Source organism: Acanthaster planci, linkage group LG13 (genome assembly GCF_054643075.1).
Source record: "Acanthaster planci isolate LZ-2023a linkage group LG13, COTS_SCS, whole genome shotgun sequence".
NCBI lineage: Eukaryota > Metazoa > Echinodermata > Asteroidea > Valvatida > Acanthasteridae > Acanthaster > Acanthaster planci.
The window spans coordinates 7,907,429-7,930,965 of NC_141789.1; the positions used below are offsets into that span (position 1 = coordinate 7,907,429).

Consider the following 23,537-nt stretch of genomic DNA (forward strand, 5'->3'; position numbering starts at 1 on the left):
CCACCTGTGACACCCCACTTGTGGCCTACAGGCATCCCCACAACCTATGGGACCTTATTGTTTAGGCAGAGGTGCCCCATTTGGATACCCCTCCCAGCAAGGAGTAGGCAGGAGGGGTTCAAGATCCACCTCCCCCTCCCCGGATACCTATCAGTATCTACTAATTGAAAAATATCGTCACATTTAAGTGACTTTAAAAAATTGAAAAATATCTCCCCATACTAAAACCAAAATCGAGATGCCAGACCAAAAACAAAACTCTGAAACAAACGTCAATTGTTTCTTTTGCAAAAACGCATTTCAATCAGTTAACGAAGCAGACGCCTGAAATTCTAAAGCTTGTTTAAACTCTCATCATATCGATCAATGTAACGATTGTAGAGAATGTAACTATTGCAAATCTTGCAACGAATGCAAAACTTGTGAATATTGTGAGAACTGCCATGTTGTGTGTTTGTGGAGATTGTGAGGACTGCGCCCATTGTATAGAGTGCCAAGATTGCACCAATTGTGATAGTTGTGACAGCTGTTTTAGCCACTTCCTGCTGGGGACTCCGTGATCGAAGGTTTATATGGGTGGCCGGGGTCTCCGAACTCGGACAAAGGAAACAGGGCCCTCTAACAAAAGACTGTACTCCAAACAAAAGACCAGGCTGCTGGGCATTACCGACATTTTTCACTCTCAAAAGTGGTGATAATCCAGCCTTGTTTTGAAACCATATACCAGGGTTTGGGGTATTAAGAGTGAGCGGATTACCATCGGGGACAAAAGCGCTCCACCACCGCAGCGATGAGCCACACAGCACCGCTGCACACTAATCTGGCCCCTATTGAAAAGAGGTCAGCAGTGCACTAAGCCAGGTCCGTGAACAAAAGACAGTTATACAACACCGCACAATCTGAGCTCTGTTTACAAGGCTGCTGGCCTGGCTGAAATACTCGGGCGTCAATGGAGGTCACCTGTCAACTTAGGGTAGTGTCTAAAGATTACTTCGTGCGGCTATAAATGACCGTCAAATGAAATGATGAATTTTTGAAGGGTTTTGAAAATGGAAAAAATGATAGTCATGCCAGCCCAGCATCATCAACATTGAAAAATGCCCCGGCATGAAGTGGTTAATTGTCTTAATTGCATCGAATGTAAGAATTGTACCGAGTGTGAATACTGCATCAACTACAAAGATTTATATGGCATATCATTTGTCATATTTATATACAACAGTAACAGCGGATACGGTTGTCATGAAAGGATTAGATTTAAAAAAGAAGATGGTCCCGACTGTGAAACTGACTTAAATGTAGCTATAGAAAAACTCAATGTCGGATATGCACAAAACGGGACGCTGGATTGAGCACCATGATCTTGCAGTAAATTCCCCAACTCTCATGAATCCCAAAAATGCCGAAAGCAAGACGGCTTTAAACATCACACTTTCAAAATGAGAATAGCAGATATGAGGTAATGAATGCAACAGATCTACCAAAATTGGTAGGGATATAGGTACATGTAGTCTATCATCAACACATGGCCGATCCCACCTACAGCCCCCTAACAATTTAGTGACAATGAAATTTGCATTAGATCTGGCCAACCATTGATTTTGGGAAAAATCCCACTCCAGCAACATACGAAGCAATGGTTGAAGGCGCCAAGTTAGGCAAAGACAACCAACAAATTCTTGAATATCAAGAGGTACTGCTGAGGATGTTGCACCAGGTCTCCACCTCATGAATTGACAAAATGTATTCCAGCCTGTGGTATATGCCTTCCTTGTGTTTGATGCAACAGAAATACCCAAAAGGCAATTCATCTCACCTATAACCACACCTCGGGGAGGATTGGTAGCGGAGTCATGGCGTGCTCGGCATGTGGGGCTGTGATGCGAAACCGCTGTATCTGAAAACGAGACACAGTGTCAGCTTGCTCATTATGCACATGTACATCCAGAACATGAATTACCTTTAACCACTTCGGACCGGGGCATTTTTCAACGTTGAGGATGCTGGGCCGGCATGACTATCATTTTTTCTGTTTTCAAAATCCTTCAACAATTCATCATTCCATTTAACAGTCGTTTATAGCCGCACGGAGTAATCTTCAGGCACTACTCTAAGTTGACAGGTGACCTTCATTGACACCCGAATATTTCAGCCAGGCCTGCAGCCTTGTAAACAGAGCCCAGATTGTGCGGTGTCACACAGCTGTCTTTTGTTCACGAACCTGGCTCAGTGCACTGCTGACCTCTTTTCAATAGGGGCCAGATTAGCATGCAGCGGTGCTGTGTGGCTCATCGCTGCGGTGGTGGAGAGCTTTTATCCCCGGTGGTAATCCGCTTGCTCTAAATACCCCAAACCCTGGTATACGGTTTCAAAATAATGCTGGATTATCACCACTTTTGAGAGCGAAAAAGGCCGGTCATGCCCAGCAGCCTGGTCTTTTGTTCGGAGTACGGTCTTTTGTTACAGGGCCCTGTTTCCTTTGTCCGAGTTCGGAGACCCCGGCCACACATATAAACCATACGGCTCCGATCCCGGAGTCCCCGGCTGGTAGTGGTTAACACGATGTTAAATTGTAAGCAGTCCATCACAAATATGCGCAATAAATGCATAATTTGGGACAGCCAGAAGACTGCTTATTGACAATTTGCATAACTGCTGCATTGTCTGAGTGAAATCTAATCTTATGATTGACCAACACAGAGCCCCAGCACTTAATGGCAACCATTAATAAAAAAAATTTCAGAAGAGCAATTGATGGGGGATTCTGAATCACACCTTCTGGCCATCTACCTTGAGTCCATTTGCCACCGAAGTACACCCCGAAACCAATGCTTGCTGCTGCATCAGTAAACAGTTCTAATACTTCATTACTTTCCCACTCATTGCTCAGAAAAGCAGACACGACATTGAATTGTGACAAAAATGCAACCACATTAACAAATCTAACCTGGCACCTTTATTTATGCAAACTTTGTGGTGCGGTTTAGTGAGCCCAGTAGTGAGTGCAATTAAGTGCCTTGTGAATGTTCTTCCTGGAGCAATGGCTCTACACAAGAAATTTAGTGGGCCTACTAGTGATTGCACATCTGCCAAAGTGATTTTAGTCTTACATACTGTAGTGTCAACTGAATTTGGGAACAAACTTTCTGCACTTTAACAGATCACTTGCACAACAAGACGGGGTGGACAAAAGTGCGGTGAGAAGGTGGTAAAAAAAAAAAGGGTGGCAAATTTATTTACCCGCCCCTGGATATGTACCCAGGCCAAGTACTTTACAACCAGAATATGCCATTCCCAATGACACGCATCAAATGGATGTGTTGTATTTACCCTGGGAGTGGGTCCAAAAGTTCCAAGGGGTAAAACATACAAGTACACATTAACCGTGGTCAAAGTGGCTTCCAGATACAAAGAAGCTGAACCTTTGATAACTAAAACGGCTGAATATTAAGTGACCAATGCCATAAAATGGGTCTATAGTAGGTCTCCATTGACTTGGCCTAAAGCGGTTAACATAGACTCGGGATCAGAGTTTAAAGGCGTATTTCAATAAGCGCTCTTAAAAAAAGACGTGAACCGGGTGTCCATCGATTTCAGGGGATCATTGAACAATTCAACAAAACGTTGGCTGAGCATTTGTTTTTGTACCCGTATGAGCAAGAAATGTCAAAGCAGGGTAAGCAAAATATGGAATGGGTAGAGTGTTTGCCCAAAGTCGTAAAAGCGCTAAATGAAGAAGAAACTCAGTTGATCCATAACAAGCAAAGCGAAGCGAGTGAGTTGGTCCCACTGAAGCCATCAAGTTAGATCCCGTAAGGCAGTTATCGGCTGTGCCCAAGCAAAGTGAGTGAAAAGAACTTCCTCCAGATGGTGTCGTGCAATATTTGTATTACCCGGGTGAACAGGAAGGCGGTACCATTAAGAGAGCGTCTGATCCGACCTGGAGTGTGGACGTATATCAAATCGTGCCGCAGTTGCTTCTTAGTTACTACTTTAGTTACCCTTTTGGCCTTTTTGAGCTTTGTGCCATCTTTGAGTAAGATCGAATACATTTTAGGAAGCAGGCAAACGACTTCAGAAACGAGTTTGCCACCAAATTCATCTTTCACTTTGCCCATAACTTTTTTGTTTTTTTGTGTTATACAGGGGGTTATCTGTTGGGTAGTTTGAAAAGTCAAATAGATCAAGTTTTTTGCGTAGATATTGATTGCCTTCGTCGGTTTGGATTTGAACTAGTAAATTGTCAGTGTCTGTATACAATACACAAACCGTCTCCAAAGTCTGCTTTTAGCGTGTTGTAATAGAAGTCGTACATTAATGTTTTAGACAGATCAAGCACGCTCACGCTGCAGTAGATTGGTTTGTTCAACACAGCTTTTATGGGATACGTTTTAATGAATGATAGATCACACTCTGGGAATGGGGTGATTGATTTATAACAAGGCTTAGAATCCAAGCGTTTGTATTGTTTGGCATCTTGTTTATCTCACAGTAGATATCCGTTAATATAGCCCCTCACATTTTCCATCGTTTTGCGAAAGACTGAATTGTTCATTAGTTTAAAAAAGTCTTTTTTAAAATCGGAAGTGGCTCCTTTGCGCAACTCTGTGTTTTTATCGATGTAGCTGCACATCCAAGGCGCCTTTTTGTTAATCTGACATCCATTTGTTTGGAACCGGAATGTTTTCAGGCACAAGGGGGAAATCATTATGTAAGTTGTGTAAGTGATTAGGGTAATCTAAAGTCACTTCGAGCATATAGCCAGTAGTAGAATGAGGTGAAAGTTTTTGAATGTATTTGGAGGTTGACTTGTCTAGTGCACGAACCCATTGAAATTTACCTATTGGTAGGTACTGGCTCATAGCCATCCATATAAATTATGTGCGTCCAAGTAGAGTATATGGGACGTTGGTTTGTTTGGATCATAGTTTTTGAGACCTGGGTTATTAGCTTTGGCATATCGTTTGCCTCCTACGCTCGAAATGCCACCTTGTTTGGCCCATTCAAAAAACAGATGTTTGTCAATGTCCATGAACAGCTCGAGATGAACACCCGAATGTTTTAACAACACGTCCCAAGACAAATTGGTGGGGTCTAACCCATAATGCTTTTTGCAGACATCTCGAAAATTTTCAAACTCGCACGTGAGTAACAACGCGTCTGTTGCGACGTATAGATTGTGGTAGTCTCCGAGAGCTTGGCATCCAAACGTTGTCCATACCTTTGAGCTTGGTTAAATTCTTCTTCGGTTACGGTCTCTTGCTTGAGCGAACTATAAAAACCTTCTCGGTGGCAAACTGGTTTCTTCAAACTTTTCAAATGAATCCACATATTCGTATGGATAATAAATTTTATCACTTCATGATCAAGTTATTTATAAGCAGCAAAGTTAGCAATAGATTGTACCCTGTCTTCATGTAAGTGTTTGGTAGTGGGGGTAGTGGGGGTTGTATAATAGTCCTGTTACCCCGCGTGTACATGTACATTACATGTGCGGGCGCATGTACTGTGATTTGAAGGCATTTATACTCAGAAACCCATCTTAAATTTTGTGACGAAACTGGGATCTTCTCATCCAGAAAACAGCCAATCAGGAGCGGCAAAATGTTGACCAATGGCAAAGAGGTTTGGAGGGGCAACCATCTAATAAGAGATTTTATTCTTTGTTACTGGGTAAGGCCTGGCCAGAAGCCAATGAGAAATCGGGTTGGTTCTTTCTCTTTGGGGGGGGCTAAAACCTTTGGCGGGAGGGAAAAATTGCTGTGTTGCCACTTTTGTCGCAGCCTGTGAAGGAGCAACAGCTACAGTCGGATTCTTTTACAGATTTTTTCCCAAACTTAAATTTCTGGCACTGTTCAGAGTTTTTCCTGACAGAATCTTATTTTACAGCAGCTGCACAATTTTGCTTGTCTGGCGCTAGTCAGAGTTTTCTAATATGATCTTATTACAGCAGCTGCAACATTTTGCTTGTCTGGCACTAGTCAGAGTTTTCTAATAGGATCTTATTACAGCAGCTGCACAATTTTGCTTGTCTGGCACTAGTCAGAGTTTTCTAATAGGATCTTATTACAGCAGCTGCACAATTTTGCTTGTCTGGCACTAGTCAGAGTTTTCTAATAGGATCTTATTACAGCAGCTGCACAACTTTGCTTGTCTGGCACTAGTCAGAGTTTTCTAATAGGATCCCATTACAGTAGCTGCAACATTTTGCTTGTCTGGCGCCAGTCAGAGTCTTCTAATAGGATCTTATTACAGCAGCTGCACAACTTTGTTTGTCTGGCGCTGGTCAGAGTTTTCTAATAGGATCTTCTTACAGCAGCTGCAACATTTTGATCTTTCGAGTGCTCAGCAGAGTTTTCTGCCCGGATCTTGTAACCATCAGACTGAACACTTGGCACAGGGCCCTTTCTGTGATCTTTTTGGAGTTCGACTCATCTATCTGTCGTCCGGTTAGGACTGCTCTCCTCAGGGAAGGGCAGTTGTTGCCGTGCGATTCCAGTGCATAGAACTTAGCGGAACCACTGTGTCATCCCTGACGGCTGAACAATGCCACAGCTGAAGCGACATGCTCCGCCGAGCGAATGCAGATAAGGGTGGCAAATGGCGCTGAACCATGTCACCACCAACCCAACAAGCCCAACTTCAGCAAGGTCCGCAGGGTGCTGAATCATCACAATGTACCACCTTAGCAACGGTTTCTAAGAGCATGGTCAGCACAGACAATGTAGGCTTATTGATACCATCAATAGTTACCCCCTTAGGGTTTCATGTCCCATTGGCCATTAAAAAAAGATTTGGAATGGTAGTTTTGTTGATATGGCTGTGCTTCAAGGGCAATCAAGTTCATAAGCCCCCTGATCACTCTGGGTGGCACAAGTATAAACCCAATCAGACTGCTATGTCTACCGAGCACGCCAAGCATTCAACACTGGCTACTAAGGTTTCTTCTGGGAATTCCTTTTGTCCCCACCAATTAAGATCGTTATCCAAAGGCAGCTGATGTGCTATATCAGGGCCCCAGGCACAGCCGCTAGGCAAGTTGCCTACCCTCAGCTGCTGCTCACCCTGACACTGTTAAAGAAAAGATACAAAAGGAAACAGACCTTATTAGAATTGCGGGTCCATTCCCAGCCCTACCATTCCCAACGCTGCAGTGCTCACCCATCGGTTCAGTACCTAAACGGGAACCTAATACATTCAGGCTCATCCACCGCCTTTCCTTTCCAGAAGGGCGATCAATAAATGATTTATTGATAAGGACAATGCACAGTGCATTATGCCTCATTTGATGAGGCAGTGCGTTTAGTAATGGCAGTGGGACATAGGCCTTGGTTAGCAAAATCGTATATTAAATTGGCTTTTCGATTACTTCCAGTGACCCCTTCAGATAACGAACTTTTGGGTTTCACATTCAAGGGCAACTATTATTATGACAAATACTTGGCTATAGGATGTTCGATTTCATGTTCCCTTTTTGAGAAGTTCAGCACGTTTCTGGAGTTCAAAGTGAAGGAGGTGTCTGACGGTTCAATGATCCCTCACTATCTTGATTCTTAATTGTCGGACCTAGTTCAGATTCTTGCCACGCACTCTTGCAGGTATTTGAATCGGTATGCGCAGTGCTTGGCGTGCCCATTGCACAAGAAAAAACAGAAGGTCCACTTCAGAAATTAACGTATCTGGATTCAGAAATCGATGCTGTTGCGAGGCAGGTTCAGGTCCCTCTGGTCAAACTCAGGGCGCCCATACATCAATTACTCTCATTTTTTTGTAAGAAAAAGATCACTTGCACTGCAGTCATTAATTGGTTCACTCAATTTCATCTGCAAAGCATGTTCAATTTAAAGCGGCGCATGTTCAGGGCACAAAGAATGAAATTGCTGATGCTCTGTCCCATTTCCAGATCAATCGGTTTCGAACAGCGCTTCCTGGGGCAGGGAGTACGATGACTCCATTACCCACTCCTCCTCAAATATGGTAGGCAAAGAGATGACACGGTTGCTGTCTGGGGCTTTCCCCCCATACTCACAGGGCGTATGCATCCGGTTGGAGTGCATTTTGTAGGTTTAAACAGAACCCACAAGTATACCTGCCGGCGTCTGTCACAGAAATTACAGAATTCATTGCCTGGTTATCCTTACAAGGTGCCATCCCTCAGGTTTTTTTTCGCAAGCTCTTGGACAAGCACTGAGCATACAGTGCTTATAAATATACGTTGGGTAAGGGCAAACCCGTTATATATAATTAACATCTCCCCAACGCAAAAAATACATCTTGATAATAGTTCGCGGTACCCGCTGCTTCATTTGACTCGGACCGGCCAGCCGACCCCGGCAAGCTCGGTGGTCGAGTGGTTAAGACATCTGCACTAGTAAGCAGGAGGTCGTGGGTTCGAGTCCCACCCGAGTAAGCTTGTGAGGTTTTTTTCGCAAGCTCTCGGACAAGCACTGAGCATACAGTGCTTATAAATATACGTTGGGTAAGGGCAAACCCGTTATATATAACTTACAAGGTTTAGCACACACCACGGTTACAACTTACGTTTCTGGGGTTTGCTATTATCACAAAATTCATGGATGGCCTGACCCTACCAAGGAATTCATTGTATCCAATCTTGTGGAAGGCTGTTGCAGGGGCCACACCACAGTCGATAAATGTTTGCCCATGTCTCTGCCACTTCTTACCCAAATTACCGAGGCAGTGCCACATATTTGCTCCTCATAGTATGAAGCTAAACTATTTGCACTAATTACAGCTGCTGTTGTTTGTGCATTCTCTGGTTTCATGCGCTTGGGTGAACTCACTGCCAATTCAAAAAGTAAGTTACAAGAATTCCTGTTGTGACTATCTGACATTGAGTTTTGCAAGTTGGGTTCCCCCCATGTATCAGTGTTGATTTTCTTTCCATATAACAAAAACAACAAAACTGACTCCCTTTAAAAATTGAACTACAGGCTAGCCACAACTCCAAATTGTGTCTGGCCATGACCCTGCATGAGTATATTTCAGGTCGTCCCACGGACCTCGGCCCTCTGTTTTGCCACTTTGGTGGGTCCCCACTGACTGCCTACCAATTTAATGCAATCTTGAAAAGGGCATTGGGGGAAAGACAACTTTCACTATCGGGCTCATTCATTTCGCATTGGGGCCGCCACAACGGCCTTCCAATTGGGTGTTCCATGGATATTCAAAGGATGGGCTGTCGGCGGTCCGACACAGTTTTCACCTACATTCGCCCCGTACCTGTGGTCAACATCCCCAATGCTTAATTTAAAAGACTGTTCGTGCCCTGAGCTTAACCCCATTTAATATTTTTACCGTCATTTATCTGCCTGTATAGGCCTGATGGCATCCATTTATATCCGACAGGGAATGCAATTTTCAGAGGGAAGCTTTTCTCTGCCATTAGGCAGTTTTTACTGCCTACAGTGGAGTAACTGGTTTATGCGTAGGGGTGTTTTCTTCCTTGGGCCGCGCCTTGCGCATGTGGCAATTTCATTAAAGTGGATAAAACACCCCATAGCTTATGAATGATTTGTTATTCCTGACACTACGAAATTTTAAATAATATGTAGACAAGAGTAAGTTCATTGTGATGCATTACGTAATTTACTCGATGGAGTAGCTATGGTGTATAATGATGGCTGTAAACTATGTCTTCCCTGAAGTAGTGCAACAGGGGAGGATAAACCATTCTTTCTTCTGTAAGTGCAAACGAAGAAAGAATGGTGTAAGTAAACTCTTTTTGCTGATTTTTCATGTACGTGTATGTACATAATAGTTATTATGGCTTGGTTAAGTTTTTTTAGTGTTCTGGCACTGTCCTAACAAATTGTCACTTCGGCCTATCATAAAGTCATTGTCATTGAGCTGTGGTGCTCCAAGTCAAATGGTGCTTGGAGCTGTTAGTGCTCTTTGGCCTTGATGGAAGCCCAAACAGTGAATAATGATAAACATGGTATTCCAGGTCAAATGGTGCTTGGAACTATGGGTACTTTGAGCCTTTGTGGGTGCTGAAAGAATTCATATAGAATTTGCTCTGAGTCAAATAGTGCTTGGAGCTATGTTTCTGGGCCTTCGTAGGTGCACATTCTTCACATGCTTGGCAAAAGTGACACACAAAACACCCTTACTATTGGGTGCAACTTTTAGACAATAACTTTTAACTAAAATACATATTTGAAATATGTATTTTAGGTCATTGGAGTCAGCAACCAGTTTGCAGCAGTTTTGTATCACATATCTTTAGTATTGTTCAGAGTCGTAGCTTATACTTTTTACCCTCATTTTTTCTTTGATTACAGATCATCCCAATTGAGTCTAGTATGGAAGGTAACCATACTCTCTTTGCTCCCCTGCTGTACCTGACCATCGCTGTCTTTACATTTGTGTTGGGAAGCATGGGGTTTCTTGGTTACCTCTGTCTTGGTACATCTACAGCCCAAGTTCTGATATGGAATCTGGCACCAGGCAGTATTCTTGAGCTATTAGTCAGTCTAGTTGTCTGCATTGGAGTATTGTTTACATTTCCTCTGCAGTGCTTTCCAATCATTGAGATATGTGAAGGTCTGATATTTACTCAAGGTGAGAATTTTTAGCCGTCTCATAATTTGCAACCTCCTTTGTCCATTATATTAGACAGAATGAATTGAATATTATGCACTTGCCATGGCAGTGAGGTCACTAGTGCATGTCTGTGCTCAAAGGTACATGTATAATAAGTTACCGTGAGAGGGTCACTCCCAAGTAGAGGAGGGGGACAGATGTGCATAAGTGACCAAACCTTGCCAGTCCATATGTTATATGTTACAATACACCTCTGTTCAAAATAAACTGATGAACTTTTTAGGATTTTATAACTGTTTAAATTGAACAATTAACTCAACCAATTCAACAAGCAATTTTACAAAGGAACCCTTTTTTGAGTTCAGGGAACAGTACCCCTCCCCCACATTCCCCTGAGGATTGCTTGTATCTGAAATATATCCAAGTTTGACTTCTCAGAGACTTGAGTAAAAGGTCAGACAACTTTTTTCTTCAGGCTCAGTGGCTGAAGGTGATATAACTGGCCTTCAGAGAAATCTCATTTTCCCATTTGCTTTGTCAGAAAGCATTTATCCAAAATTTTCCATCATTCCCCATGTCCCAAACAAGCATATCAACATGATGCTATATGTTTAATGCTCATGCATGCTAACCATGTTTGAGCTACATTACGGCATATCATCAGGTATTTTTATCCCAAATGTACTTGCCTTATTTTCAGTTGAGAAGCAGGAGTCACTGCATGTTATGACAGTCAAAATACTTGTCAAGCAACGTTTTGATGCAGGACTAAACCTTGTTAATATTTTTTATTAATGTGAATCTCAAAGCCTGCACATTTACGTGTAGTTTTCCAATGTCCCTTTTTCATGTGTCTGTTGTTTATCTTCACCAAGGTACTTGTAAAAGTTGTTCACCAAAGGTAGTTAATATAAACAGTGATTCTAATGAAGATACAACAGAAGTGATGCCTCCCGACTCAAGACAAAACGAGGATGAATTACAGCAGCTCTTACAACATCCTCAAGTTACTCCCATCCTGAAAATGCTTCCTACAGCAACACATATACCGCAATCAGTAAGTTTATGTCTAGTCAAGATGTACTTTGTGTCAGGGAAATGTCATGGAAATTGTTTTGATTACAGGTTTTGTCCTTACCCGACATGTATATATATATAAACACTGTATATTCAATGTTTGTCCGAGAGTTTGCAGAAAATGTCACAAATAAATGAATATGTCGGGTAAGGCCAAAACCCATAATTAAACTTAAGTATACATACTGGTACACATGTAAAGCGAGTGGGTAGTGCTTTTAACTGAGACATTTCTGGCTGGAGGGGAAGGTCTATTCAAAGTTTTGCCGTTCTTCAGAAGTCTGAAAATACAAGTTCGAAAACAACAAAAACTAAAATTTAAACAAACTTGGCTAATTGTTGTGGTTGGGAGGATATAGAATAAAGGCCAAGGGGTACTCTACATGTGAAGTAGAGAATAAGTGTGATGCAAAGGGCTTTCCTTGTTGATTTTGAGGTGTGTGTGTGTTTGTGTGTTAGCTGAGAAGTGACTGAAAGAAATGTCTGTAGCAGAGAGAGATTGGAAGATAAGGGTGTGAAAATGAAGATGACAAAGAGGGGTTTAACCTGGAGGAAAGTGGACAAATGAAGGTTGACAGCCCTGAGTGTCAGGCAGGGAGTTGGGTGTAGTTGGAATGTGTTGTTTATCACAGCTGGTTCGGTTGTTAAAATTTGTTGCATAAAGTGTATTTCAGAGAGTTTGTAAAGTTGGGTGGAATTGGTAAGGTTTTGTTAAATAAGGAAAAATTGCATTGGAGAAATGTTGTAATCTGAAAGTTTGTATTACTTGGTGGTGACTTGATATTATTCAGTGAAGCATTGGATATTAATACATAAACACAAACATTGCATTGGCTCCGGAATTGTCCATATATTTTGTTCAAACAATTTGAATTTGCTTTGAATAAAAGAAACATATTTAGGACTGATTTTAATAATGCAAAATAATAGCAGGAAATGAAAAATGATAAAAAGATGCCCTTCTCGCTCATTCTGTTCCATATTCAGGCACTGCATATACCCTTCATATACCCCACTGCATATGTCCTTCTCACTCATTCTGTTCCATATTCAGGCACTGCATATACCCTTCATATACCCCACTCCGTTTGTCTTTCTCACTCATTCTGTTCCATATTCAGGCACTGCATATACCCTTCATATACCCCACTGCATATGCCCTTCTCACTCATTCTGTTCCATATTCAGGCACTGCATATACCCTTCATATACCCCACTGCATATGTCCTTCTCACTCATTCTGTTCCATATTCAGGCACTGCATATACCCTTCATATACCCCACTGCATATGCCCTTCTCACTCATTCTGTTCCATATTCAGGCACTGCATATACCCTTCATATACCCCACTGCATATGTCCTTCTCACTCATTCTGTTCCATATTCAGGCCCTGCATATACCCTTCATATACCCCACTGCATATGCCCTTCTCACTCATTCTGTTCCATATTCAGGCACTGCATATACCCTTCATATACCCCACTGCATATGTCCTTCTCACTCATTCTGTTCCATATTCAGGCCCTGCATATACCCTTCATATACCCCACTGCATATGCCCTTCTCACTCATTCTGTTCCATATTCAGGCACTGCATATACCCTTCATATACCCCACTGCATATGTCCTTCTCACTCATTCTGTTCCATATTCAGGCCCTGCATATACCCTTCATATACCCCACTGCATATGCCCTTCTCACTCATTCTGTTCCATATTCAGGCCCTGCATATACCCTTCATATACCCCACTGCATATGTCCTTCTCACTCATTCTGTTCCATATTCAGGCACTGCATATACCCTTCATATACCCCACTGCATATGTCCTTCTCACTCATTCTGTTCCATATTCAGGCACTGCATGTATCCTTCTGTCTCTGTCTTCTTGTTATTGTTAAGTTGAAACTTTATCTCAAAGACATACTTCATTCTCTCCAGAAGAATGGGCTTTTTTGTTACCTCTGTAACTCGAAATGCGTGTGTCACATCAACTCATCTAAAAAATGTATGAACAGCACCCCTCTCCCCGATGATAATAGCCTGGTGCTAAAATTAGTTACTAGTGCTGGGCCAGAGTCCAACCCTGGTTGTCATTGTTCGGATCATTAGGGTTTTAATTGGCCTGAGCCCCAATCATCTGAAGTTGTGCACAGTTGTTATGACGTCATCATGACGTCATTAGGGGTCAAATTACAAGGATTTAAAGTTTAAAAATTTCAGTCATGAACTAGACGGAAGGGTTTGTTGTATCTCAGATGCAAGGGTTTAGGCAGTGGTCAATGATGAAAACAGTGGCCATGAAGTGTGAAAAAAATATCTGACGGACGTCATTGTGAAAGCATTACCTATGTGCACATCATCAAGCCAGTCAGAAAGGTACTATTACTTTTACTGATCAGACTTTCTCAAAGCTGTTGACTGTATGATTTCACAAGTATTATTCTCAAACTTTTTGTCGATCCTCAAAAGTGTGAAATAGAGTACAATGAAGTTAAATTTGAAAATACAGAGGATGGTACATGTAGTTATGCAGCACTGTATATGGCAACTAAGAATACAAATTGTTTAAGATTATCAAATATCAAATCTGCACAGATATATTGTTCATTTGATTGTTACAATGTTCGGGATTGTGGATATTTAGCAGTGTTACAAGTGAATGGATATTTTCAAATACTCATGACTACACTATTCAGAAAACGTTACTGTGAAAATGCTGTAGGACACCATCGGCAGAAAACAGAGCTTATGCACTAACTCTCTCTAACTCTTTCCAGAGGGCAATAAATTTGTATCACCGGGATAGGCTTCAGTAAACTTTTTGTACAGGCGTTGTACTGAGGGTAACTAAATTAGAATAACAAAAACAGCCTCAGAGACACCATGGAGATGTCAGCAACGCAATAACCTCTATTTTATGGTGGTTTTACATTGTGTGTGGTTTTGTATGTGTATCTCAGTCTGTATTGGGCTTTGTTTCAAAGCCACAACATTGTGAAATTTTTATGTGTTTAACATGACTTCTCATAATGTCATCATGAAATCATAGTTATAGTACATTCTATTGATGAAAAGAACATTTGTTAAAAAAGTGAATTATATTTTAATCCTCTAATATATTTCAGATATGTAAGGCGAGACACAAAAAGTGTTATGACTGTTGGTACCAATCTGGACACGTTCCACCCGTTCTGCATGCACTACTTAAATCTGAACAAAATTTTCCTTTGCGTGCGGAACGGTTCCTTGCACTCATTCCTCTAACAAGCTTTTGTGAATTAAGGTGCATACATGTACGTCTGCCAATTCATGTACATGTAAATGAAATTCACATATATGACATACTTGTATATGTGGAGACATGTATCTATACATGTACATAAAAGTACATGTACTTGTGCACATGTGCGTTGCACATGTTGCCCGTCCATAGTCAGTTATAGCGCATGTGGCTATAATGCTCAATTCTGTTCCCCTTGAGAGCGCCATAACAGGAATCTACTGGTATATGCTCCAAACTCCCACACAGACGAGACCAAACTGAAGTCATACCTTCTGTAAATATTATGCCTTCTAATGTCTATACAACTGTGACCAGTCGAAGTTAATGTCAATGGCCGCTTTCCTAGTAGTTCGTCTACAGATTTATATTTGCTGATTTGGAATGCTCCCGCTGTGGTTTGTAAAGGAGCATTCTAGTTTGTTATTACCACAGCTGCTTTGGCATTGCAGTGATGCAATTTTTTACTTTTTTGGTTGCCTAACGTTACGTCAACATGATACTGATTGGGCCTGGTTCTCTCAGCATTGATTTGATTGTAACTTGCTAGTTCTGTGGGTTGGTTCAGTGCTTGCCCCTGCATGCTCTGAACTTTGGGCAATTTGGCAGTAGACACATGCACTTGTCCAAAATACATGTAGAATTAGCATCAAAATGAACATTACACTGTATTGCCTTCCCAAATTGAATGTCGTTTTGTCAGTTGTTTTCTATATTTGGGTAATTCTAACTTACCTAAATCTGCAGCAGTAAGTTTTTTCTAAATTAGATGTTCTTGGTCCCCCCTTTTTCTGAATTCCTGTTCCCTTTGTTGTTTGGCAAAAAAACAAAAAATACCACTCCATTACAGTTAGTCCAGTTTTTTTTCATCTCCTAATAATATTTCACCCTGTTGTCCTAACTTCACATTATATATTCCATTTCTACATTTTTAAGTTTTGTGCTTCTGCTTCTTACTGCACAAGCACACTCAAGAGGGTATGATGAGACGGTGATTTTTACATGTATTTCATTATGTGTTCTCTTATGCATGGTATTCTGTTATGCATGGCATGCCTTACACAAACTTTTACTTTTTAGGCTTTGCCACCTCTTCTTTACATATTTTGTAATGTCAGGCCTTGAAATGAAAGACGGCCAGTACTGTCATTGCCCTTCCCACTGGCCGGGGTGCCCCACAAAACATCTCTGTCCTCACAGCCAGTTTTGCCTTGCCCTATTTTTACCTTGGCCATCGTGCCCCTTTTCCATAAACATCCAAATTCAAACCTATGAAAAACATGGAAATCCTTGGTTTACGATGCTTGCAAACCTATTGAAAGTGTGTTTCGATGTCATGCCACCCCGATCGACTGTCTTAAAATCTCACTGAATCGATGCGCAGACAGTGACAGACGTTGCCTACAACGCACACTGGCTTCCATGTCAATGCACTGAATGTACATCATGTACGTCCACACAAAGCATGCAGTATACATGTACATGTTCATGTACTGTACACTTGTACATAGAAGCACAGGTCTGGAATGTGCTGATGCTTCAGGCAGCGATACCCCCGCTGCAAAAATAAATGCCTCTATTCGTGCGTTCACATTCCAGCAGGAGTACTTGCGAAAGATTTAGCATACAGAGTTGCCTGACTTCCTCTTTCTCAGTGCTCTTGTGTGTGGTACACAATTCACATTGATTCACATTGAGGTCCATGTACGAGGCGTGCATGCATGCGTGCGTGCGTACGTGCATGCTGTGTATGTTCTGATTGCCAAAACTTGATGAATGAATGAATATAAATATTGGCATTTAGCTTTCATGCCCCTTTTTCAGAATTTATCTGGCCTTTGGGCCCTCCCAGCTGGCCATGAGGCTAAGACTATGCCAGAAGAAATTATTTGTTGCCCTCACCCGACTTGCCCCCAAACACCTGCAAATCTCTGGTCAGCTTGGGTTTTTATTTTATATCTTGAAATGGCCATTGTTATGCACTTCATTACATATACACCCATTTTTAAGTTTTTCACACCAAACAACACTGAATGGTTGAGAATGCATCAAAAACCTCAATTCCAGAGAAAAAATGAAAAAAAATTGTCTAATGGCTGTATATGGAGAGAAAATGCTCAAGGTCAGCCTATAGCAAATGTGCACAAACTACTGCAGACTGCCTATATACACTAACTAGTGCAAATACAATGTGCAGTAAGCAGCTGAAAATTACACTTTTCACATGAGCAGCTTCAACTACCTGTTGCTACAAATAATGGGGAGGGTTACTCAGGCTAGACACTGCCAACTGTAGCGGCCAAGTGCACGAAAGACGTAAAACTTTGGCCATGCTTTGACATGAAAGCTCACCCTAGATATTACTCCAGTTGACAGGCTCCAGCCCAAGAGTTGAAAACCTGAGCCCAAAATAGGGCACTTCCAACACAAGAGTAGAACAAATCACCATGGAGAGTGTCTCGATAAATTTGAGTCACCTGTGCATATCCACGGCTTGGCCAGTCGGTGCCCAGGCTGTACTTGACCATCTAAAATTGAACCGGACCCCCCCCCACAGTTGGCCTCTGTTAGGGTTAGCCTTCATTAGGGTTGGCATCCGCTAGGGTTACGCTCTGTTAGGGTTGAAATCCAGCTTTTCTAGGTTTCATTCAGTCCATCCTAATCAAAGAATTTCTTGAATCCGACAAACAAACAATTACAAAGTGACATGTTCCACATGTACATATATAATTCTCATGTGATTACCTGGATATTTATTGTGTCCGACAATCCAGTATTTCTGATGTCTCATAATCCATAAAACTGTTATTCATGGCTTGTTGTGGTCTCTCCACCACTGCCAGGACCAACGTAAACAAGAGGGATAAATTTTAAACCCAGCCGCCACTACTGCATGGACGCCGCCATTTTGAAATATAGGGTCCAGTCCACTAATTCAAGCCCCATTGAAAACAGTGTAAAATCAGCACCGTTCAGGGCCCAATAGCATGCACGCCAACATCCCTGAGATTTCTGAAACACAAATGAAATTCTTGTCTGGTCACTTATCTTTCAATTTCTTTTCAATTTTTTGTGGGTTAACCAATTACATTTTTAATTATTCCCACAAAACAAAATCACCCCCCAAAAAGTGATTTTTCCGAAGTCTGATTGCAGCCATTTTTCAAGTGGCAACCCTCAACTTTCTCGGGCACTTAGGACCATTTTTCAACCGTAGTTTTCAGCCCTTCTGCCCTCATATGAAAGCTCAAAGACCCAGGGAGTTGATCCTGGCGACAATTTACACAATCTCACCATTTTGGGGGCCAAACAATCTCTTTTTTCAAAAGATACTGTGGGGGCACTTTTAATGCTAATGAGCTGGTCAGAAATTCTCACTTGAATTAGTGGTCTGCACCCTACAAAAATGTTAGATTTTACAGTATACTTTCTGATAAAGCATGGTTGTCCAAATCTGGGGCATTGTGCAACAAGTAGTACACATGCACTGTGCAGTATATCACATCAAAGTACAGGCTGACCAAAAACTGTAACCTAAAAGTAACATTTTTTCCTTCCAAATCAATGTCAGAAATTGTTGTTTTTAGTTTCAAAGTGAAGCTTTGGATGTTATCTTTTCAAAACAAGACCTCATTTAGATTTAAATTAGTATTATGGAAATAATCTTGAAAGAAATATGTTTTTTGTTTTGCCAAAATAGTTGGTGTAATAACTTGAGAAAACTATGTATATAAACTTCAAATGTGGTTTGTGGACTGGTCTGAGTAATCATATAAAGCCTGTCACATTTACGTCCAAAGGATCAAAGTCACAGTGACTAAAACAATAGAAATCTTATCAGCGTGATAATGTGAGAACTACTTTGTGTGGGAAGTTCAGATACGGTTTGTGTATTGAATTTTGTAATCCCCAAACCTGTAGCATATAAACCTGAAAGGTCAAGGTTTAACAGCAGAATGACTAAGATTTAAGAGAGATCTTTTGTGATTCTAGGCATGAGTTCAGCAAGGCATTTGTATTTGTGTTAATACTTCATTCTTGTTTGTATTAGTTCTATCTCTTTGCTGGTAGTTCTTAGTCTCTGGACAATAATTTCTGCAACTTTTTGTTTTCAAGTTTGGCTTGGATATCAGCCGTGATCCCTAGATGTTCAAACATGTACAAGCATGATGCCATAATGACACAGTGATTGATTAAATTACATCAGCAACTGTAGTTCAAACATATCCAACTTCTGGCCGGATCTGTTATTTAAAGGATACATGTGTTATGAAAAGAGGTATAGAGTCTGTTAACAGTGGCTTTATGAAAATTTCACATACAGCGTGTAAGCGTATATTATGTTCAAATTTACATGTTTACAGCCTGCAACCCATGCAAATTACCAATACATATGCATTATTTCCTAGTCCATTCCTACGTTCGCTAAATTCTCACTCACCTAGCAGTGCACCCTCACTTGCTCTACCCCATGAAACAGCCGCTATGAATCTTCCTCTTTTTCTTAGCGCCATTACGACTGAAATTGTTAGACTGTTTGCTTCTTGGGGCCACTTAGTTTGTCCCGTTGGGCCTCGTTCCCAGGTGGTTGTTGCCAGTTGGCTTCTTCTGTTTGTACATAGTTGTGTTTGCATTTCAGTTTAATTTGGAGGAACGTCTATTTATTTTTTTCTGAAATAAAAAAAATTATTAAGGTAGAAGCTTTGCCCTCCTTATTTATATCTTGTTTGGTGGGTGTGTTGCTTTTCCTTTTTCCCCTTTTTTTGTGCATTAGATTCCAATTTAGGGAGAATGTTGCTACTACCCTGCTTCAATTTCGCTCACTTTGCAAGCCAGGGATAGCTCAGCTTGATAGGACAGTGGTGCAGGAGTTTCGGTCCTTTCAAGCTTCGGGATTAGGACAGTGCGGTGGTTTACTATTCCCTATCAGTCGTTCGGGATGCAACCTTGCGATACCCATATAAGCTCCAGTACTGTACTGTTGAGCATGCAAGGTTGCCATGCCCATGACTAGGGCTTCATGCAAACTGTTGCCCTACAGGCGAGTTTCAATCGTCTTTGGCCCATCTACGCACCCCTGCTGCCTTCTGGAGCATACATGTAGCAGAGTCTGCCACTCAAGAGAGAGCTCAAGTGATGTATAGCAATTCACACCTTACCATTCCTTCTGATTGCTCGGCTTACTGTCTGGTCTGGTAACACCACCTATTAAGGGTAACCTTAGAGCAATAGCTCTCCCTGCAGGCCGTGTTCGAGCTGCGAGCACTACCGGCCCATCTACGCTCCTCTACTGCCTTCTGGAGCATAGCCGAGTGTGCCATTTGAGGGAGCCACTATATGCAGTATGCAGGGCCTTCTTCGAGCTTCTAGCATCATAACCCCCCCCCCATCTATGTCTCCCTACTGGCCTTCTGGAGCGTAGTTGAATCTGCAACTCAAGTCAGTGTACGGGCAACTCATTGCAGTTACGCCTTACTACTGCCTCTGATTGCACAGCTTACTGTCCGGTCCGGTAACACCGTTTATATTCCAGTGAAAGTTAACCTCTCGCTACGGGCCTTCTTTGAGCTTCGAGCATCACCATTGGCCATCTTCTAGAGCATGTGCGAGTCTGCCCCCTTATGCAGAGCAGCTTAGGGTGTCACTTGGCACCCTACGTGTGGACACTCTGTTGGTGTTCCGAGCTGCTCCCACTGCACGGATACTGTCCAGATCGAACTAGTATTACAATTGACACACGGTGATCCACTGTTTTTGAGAGAGCATTCCCCCACACAACTTCCTTGGCAATGCTGCAGCTCTCCCAGGGACCCATACTGGTGGGTGATTTTCTTACCCTCTGCATTTGGCTGGTCTTTGCAATGGCTTCTTGCCCAACCACAGTGACTAAGAAAGCGATGGCTCCTGCCCGTTTCCGTGCCAGTCAAGATTCTACCCAAAAATCGGGCCTTCGGTGGTCTCGTCACTCCACACTTCGCCTGAAAACACCAAGCCCTCAGGCCTGCTGCGGCATCAATTCAGCCTCCCTCTATTTCTGACTGCCTTCAGAGAGACACCTTACCCACTTGCCCCTCTCCCAACACTCAGGCTCAGCGGGATACCCCTATTGCTGCTTCTCTTAGCCTAGACTCTCCCTGGTCGTCCGGCTCGAAGGTTCTCCTCCACCAATTAGGATACGCTGCATTGTCTCACAGAATCTATATCAGCACTTTTCAGCATTACCTTCATCCTCCCTCTGCTACTCACCCGGATCTTGACCCTTATTCCCCACCCCAGGTGCATTCTTTGTCTGTTACCAGACAGCAGGGTTTCTCACTGTCTCTTCAGCTGTCTTAGCTGGTGTCTGCTGAGAGCCGTTCCTTTGAGCCCCCCCTCTGGTCCTGACCCACCTTTGCATATCTCCAACTCAGGTCAGTCTTCTTATGAGAAGGAACCTCATTTAACGACCTCTCTCCTTCTGAGTCCGGCCTTCGCCTACTCCAGCATGAGATGATCAGGTTCTGAGATTTCCCCCTCTGCTCCTCTACAGGATGACCTGAATTGCACTTCATTCAAGTGTCACACTCCATATGCCAGTGTCACCGCCTACACCACTGTGAGTCACAACCCTTCCCATTCATTCGGCATGACTCGCAAGCATCTTGCACTGCCCACACGTCAGCCCCACCGAGCTCCCCATACCCTCCCCTATATATGGGAAAGACCTCTTGCAAACTAGTTTGTGGACACAGTGGAATTGGTGGATAAACACCAAAACAATTCTTGTCCTCGTCTCCCCTCCCAGTCCTACACACCAGTCGAGTGCTGTTCTGTCCTCTCTAAAACCCACACAGACAGTGCCGAGTGATGCAGACCTGAAGGGAACATCCAACATTGCCTCCATTTCTGTTGGTGTTGACGCCAATGTCTACAATAATTCACAGGTGGCCTCAATTCCCAAATTTATAGCTATTATCTACGGTGGAAAGGTTGTGGCAGGCATCTGGCCGGTAAGTTGGGTCCTTGTGTCAACTCCTTTGGCTACTCCCTCTGATTCATGACTGGCCCTTCGGCCCAACTGTTTCTCGAACTCCAAGCTCTGTCAACAGGATCTAATGAAAGGTGTTGGGATTGGACACAACCTCAAAAAAAAAAAAAAAGGAGACAGGTTTGTCCATCCCGATAATTATTCAACATCAACTCAACCCCTGACATTTCCAACCCAGGCTTCATTGGTGGATCTGAAACTGCCTTACTACACATTACAGTCCACCCACGGGACTGCAAGTTTTTCTACTTCGCCTACAATAGAGGAACTTCTGAGTTTCGGGCCTCTCACTCGGGCAATGTCCTCACCCGATTGGCCAAATTTTTGCAACGTACCCTCACCAGTTTAATAGTCATTTCCACAATCGAATACATTGACGACTGACTCGTATGCAGATGTCCAGATGAGGCCGGAGCTTACCCTGGCATCAAATACAGGCTTACCAGCCATCTGGGATTCTTAATATGCGATCATAAGAAATCCCGTCCTTATCCATTTTCTGATTTAACTAAAACCTAAACCAGACTCCCTCCTTCCAGTCTCCAGACCTTCGTTCCGGCAACCTGGTCATTGGCAACCACCTCCTTAAATAGACTCTGGTGTCCTGTCCACATGTTGAAGTGGTATCTCAATCAGACAAAGGATATCCAAGAGTCACACTCACAGCTGTTCATCACATCTACCAGACCTTGTCTGGTTTCCAGAGACACAATTGCAAAGTGGATAGCTTTAATTTGCTAGTATTGACTGGTCGTACTAGCCCAAATGAGCAATTTAGAAGACGTATTTGCACTCATGATGTCCGGGCCACTTCCTCTTCGTGGGCCTACTTTAAGGGGGTTTCGGTAATAGATATTTCTGAAGCTGCATGTGTGGAATCTCCTTCAACATTCACCTCCTGTTATCTCAATGATGTTTTGCAGGGGACCATGCATATGGACTCGCCGTGCGCCGGACGGCTCACTGGCCCCCTCCTCTACCTCTACAAGGGGGCACACTCAAGCAATCCCTATGGTGAATCTGGATTGTGTTTTTCTTAATTTGATATTGTGCATAACCATCACAGTGCATGTGTATTTCTATCTTTGCATTCACCTTCCTTTGCCTCCTTAGTCATGGCTGGGGTGTTGGTGGTACGTCCTCACCTTCCCGCCATCCTCAGGTTCGGTGCTACGCTGCATATGTAATGGTAATCTACGTAGGTTTGCAGGCAGTAGACTCCCCCCCCCCACCTAGAGTGGGTTGAGTCTACTTCTGCATACCTACCAGATTACTAATTAAAGAGGAAGAATTAAGGCGGCTACTTGGCGGGGTCAAACGAGTGAGGGCACACTGTCAGGTGATTGAGAATTTAGTGAATGCTGTAATGGACTAGGAACTAATGCATATGTATTGGTAATCTGGTAGGTGTGTATTATACTCAACCCACTCTAGGTGGGGAGAATTTACAGCTCTACCCCATTCTGTATTTAATAGGTCTCAGCTTGGAAGAGAAATCTGTTACGAGCTTCAATAGTTGTTGCCCAACTTGGTTGTGCATTTGCCCTCAAAGATGAGTTTGCATATATCTCTGCACTAACAGG

General features: G+C 42.6%; 1 protein-coding gene and 1 pseudogene across 2 annotated transcripts in view; both read left to right on the forward strand.

Annotated features, from left to right (window-relative positions):
- LOC110982524 (uncharacterized) overlaps positions 1–23,537 on the forward strand; it is a 118,453-nt gene that overhangs the window by 64,954 nt on the left and 29,962 nt on the right. For both annotated transcript variants that reach the window (XM_022240989.2, XM_022240988.2), the window contains exons 6-8: positions 10,305–10,584; positions 11,442–11,623; positions 23,431–23,536. In XM_022240989.2, the coding sequence (XP_022096681.1) occupies positions 10,305–10,584; positions 11,442–11,623; positions 23,431–23,536 (568 nt within the window). The remainder of the gene's footprint in view (positions 1–10,304; positions 10,585–11,441; positions 11,624–23,430; position 23,537) is intronic.
- On the forward strand, positions 6,601–10,276 carry LOC147796971 (uncharacterized; annotated as a pseudogene).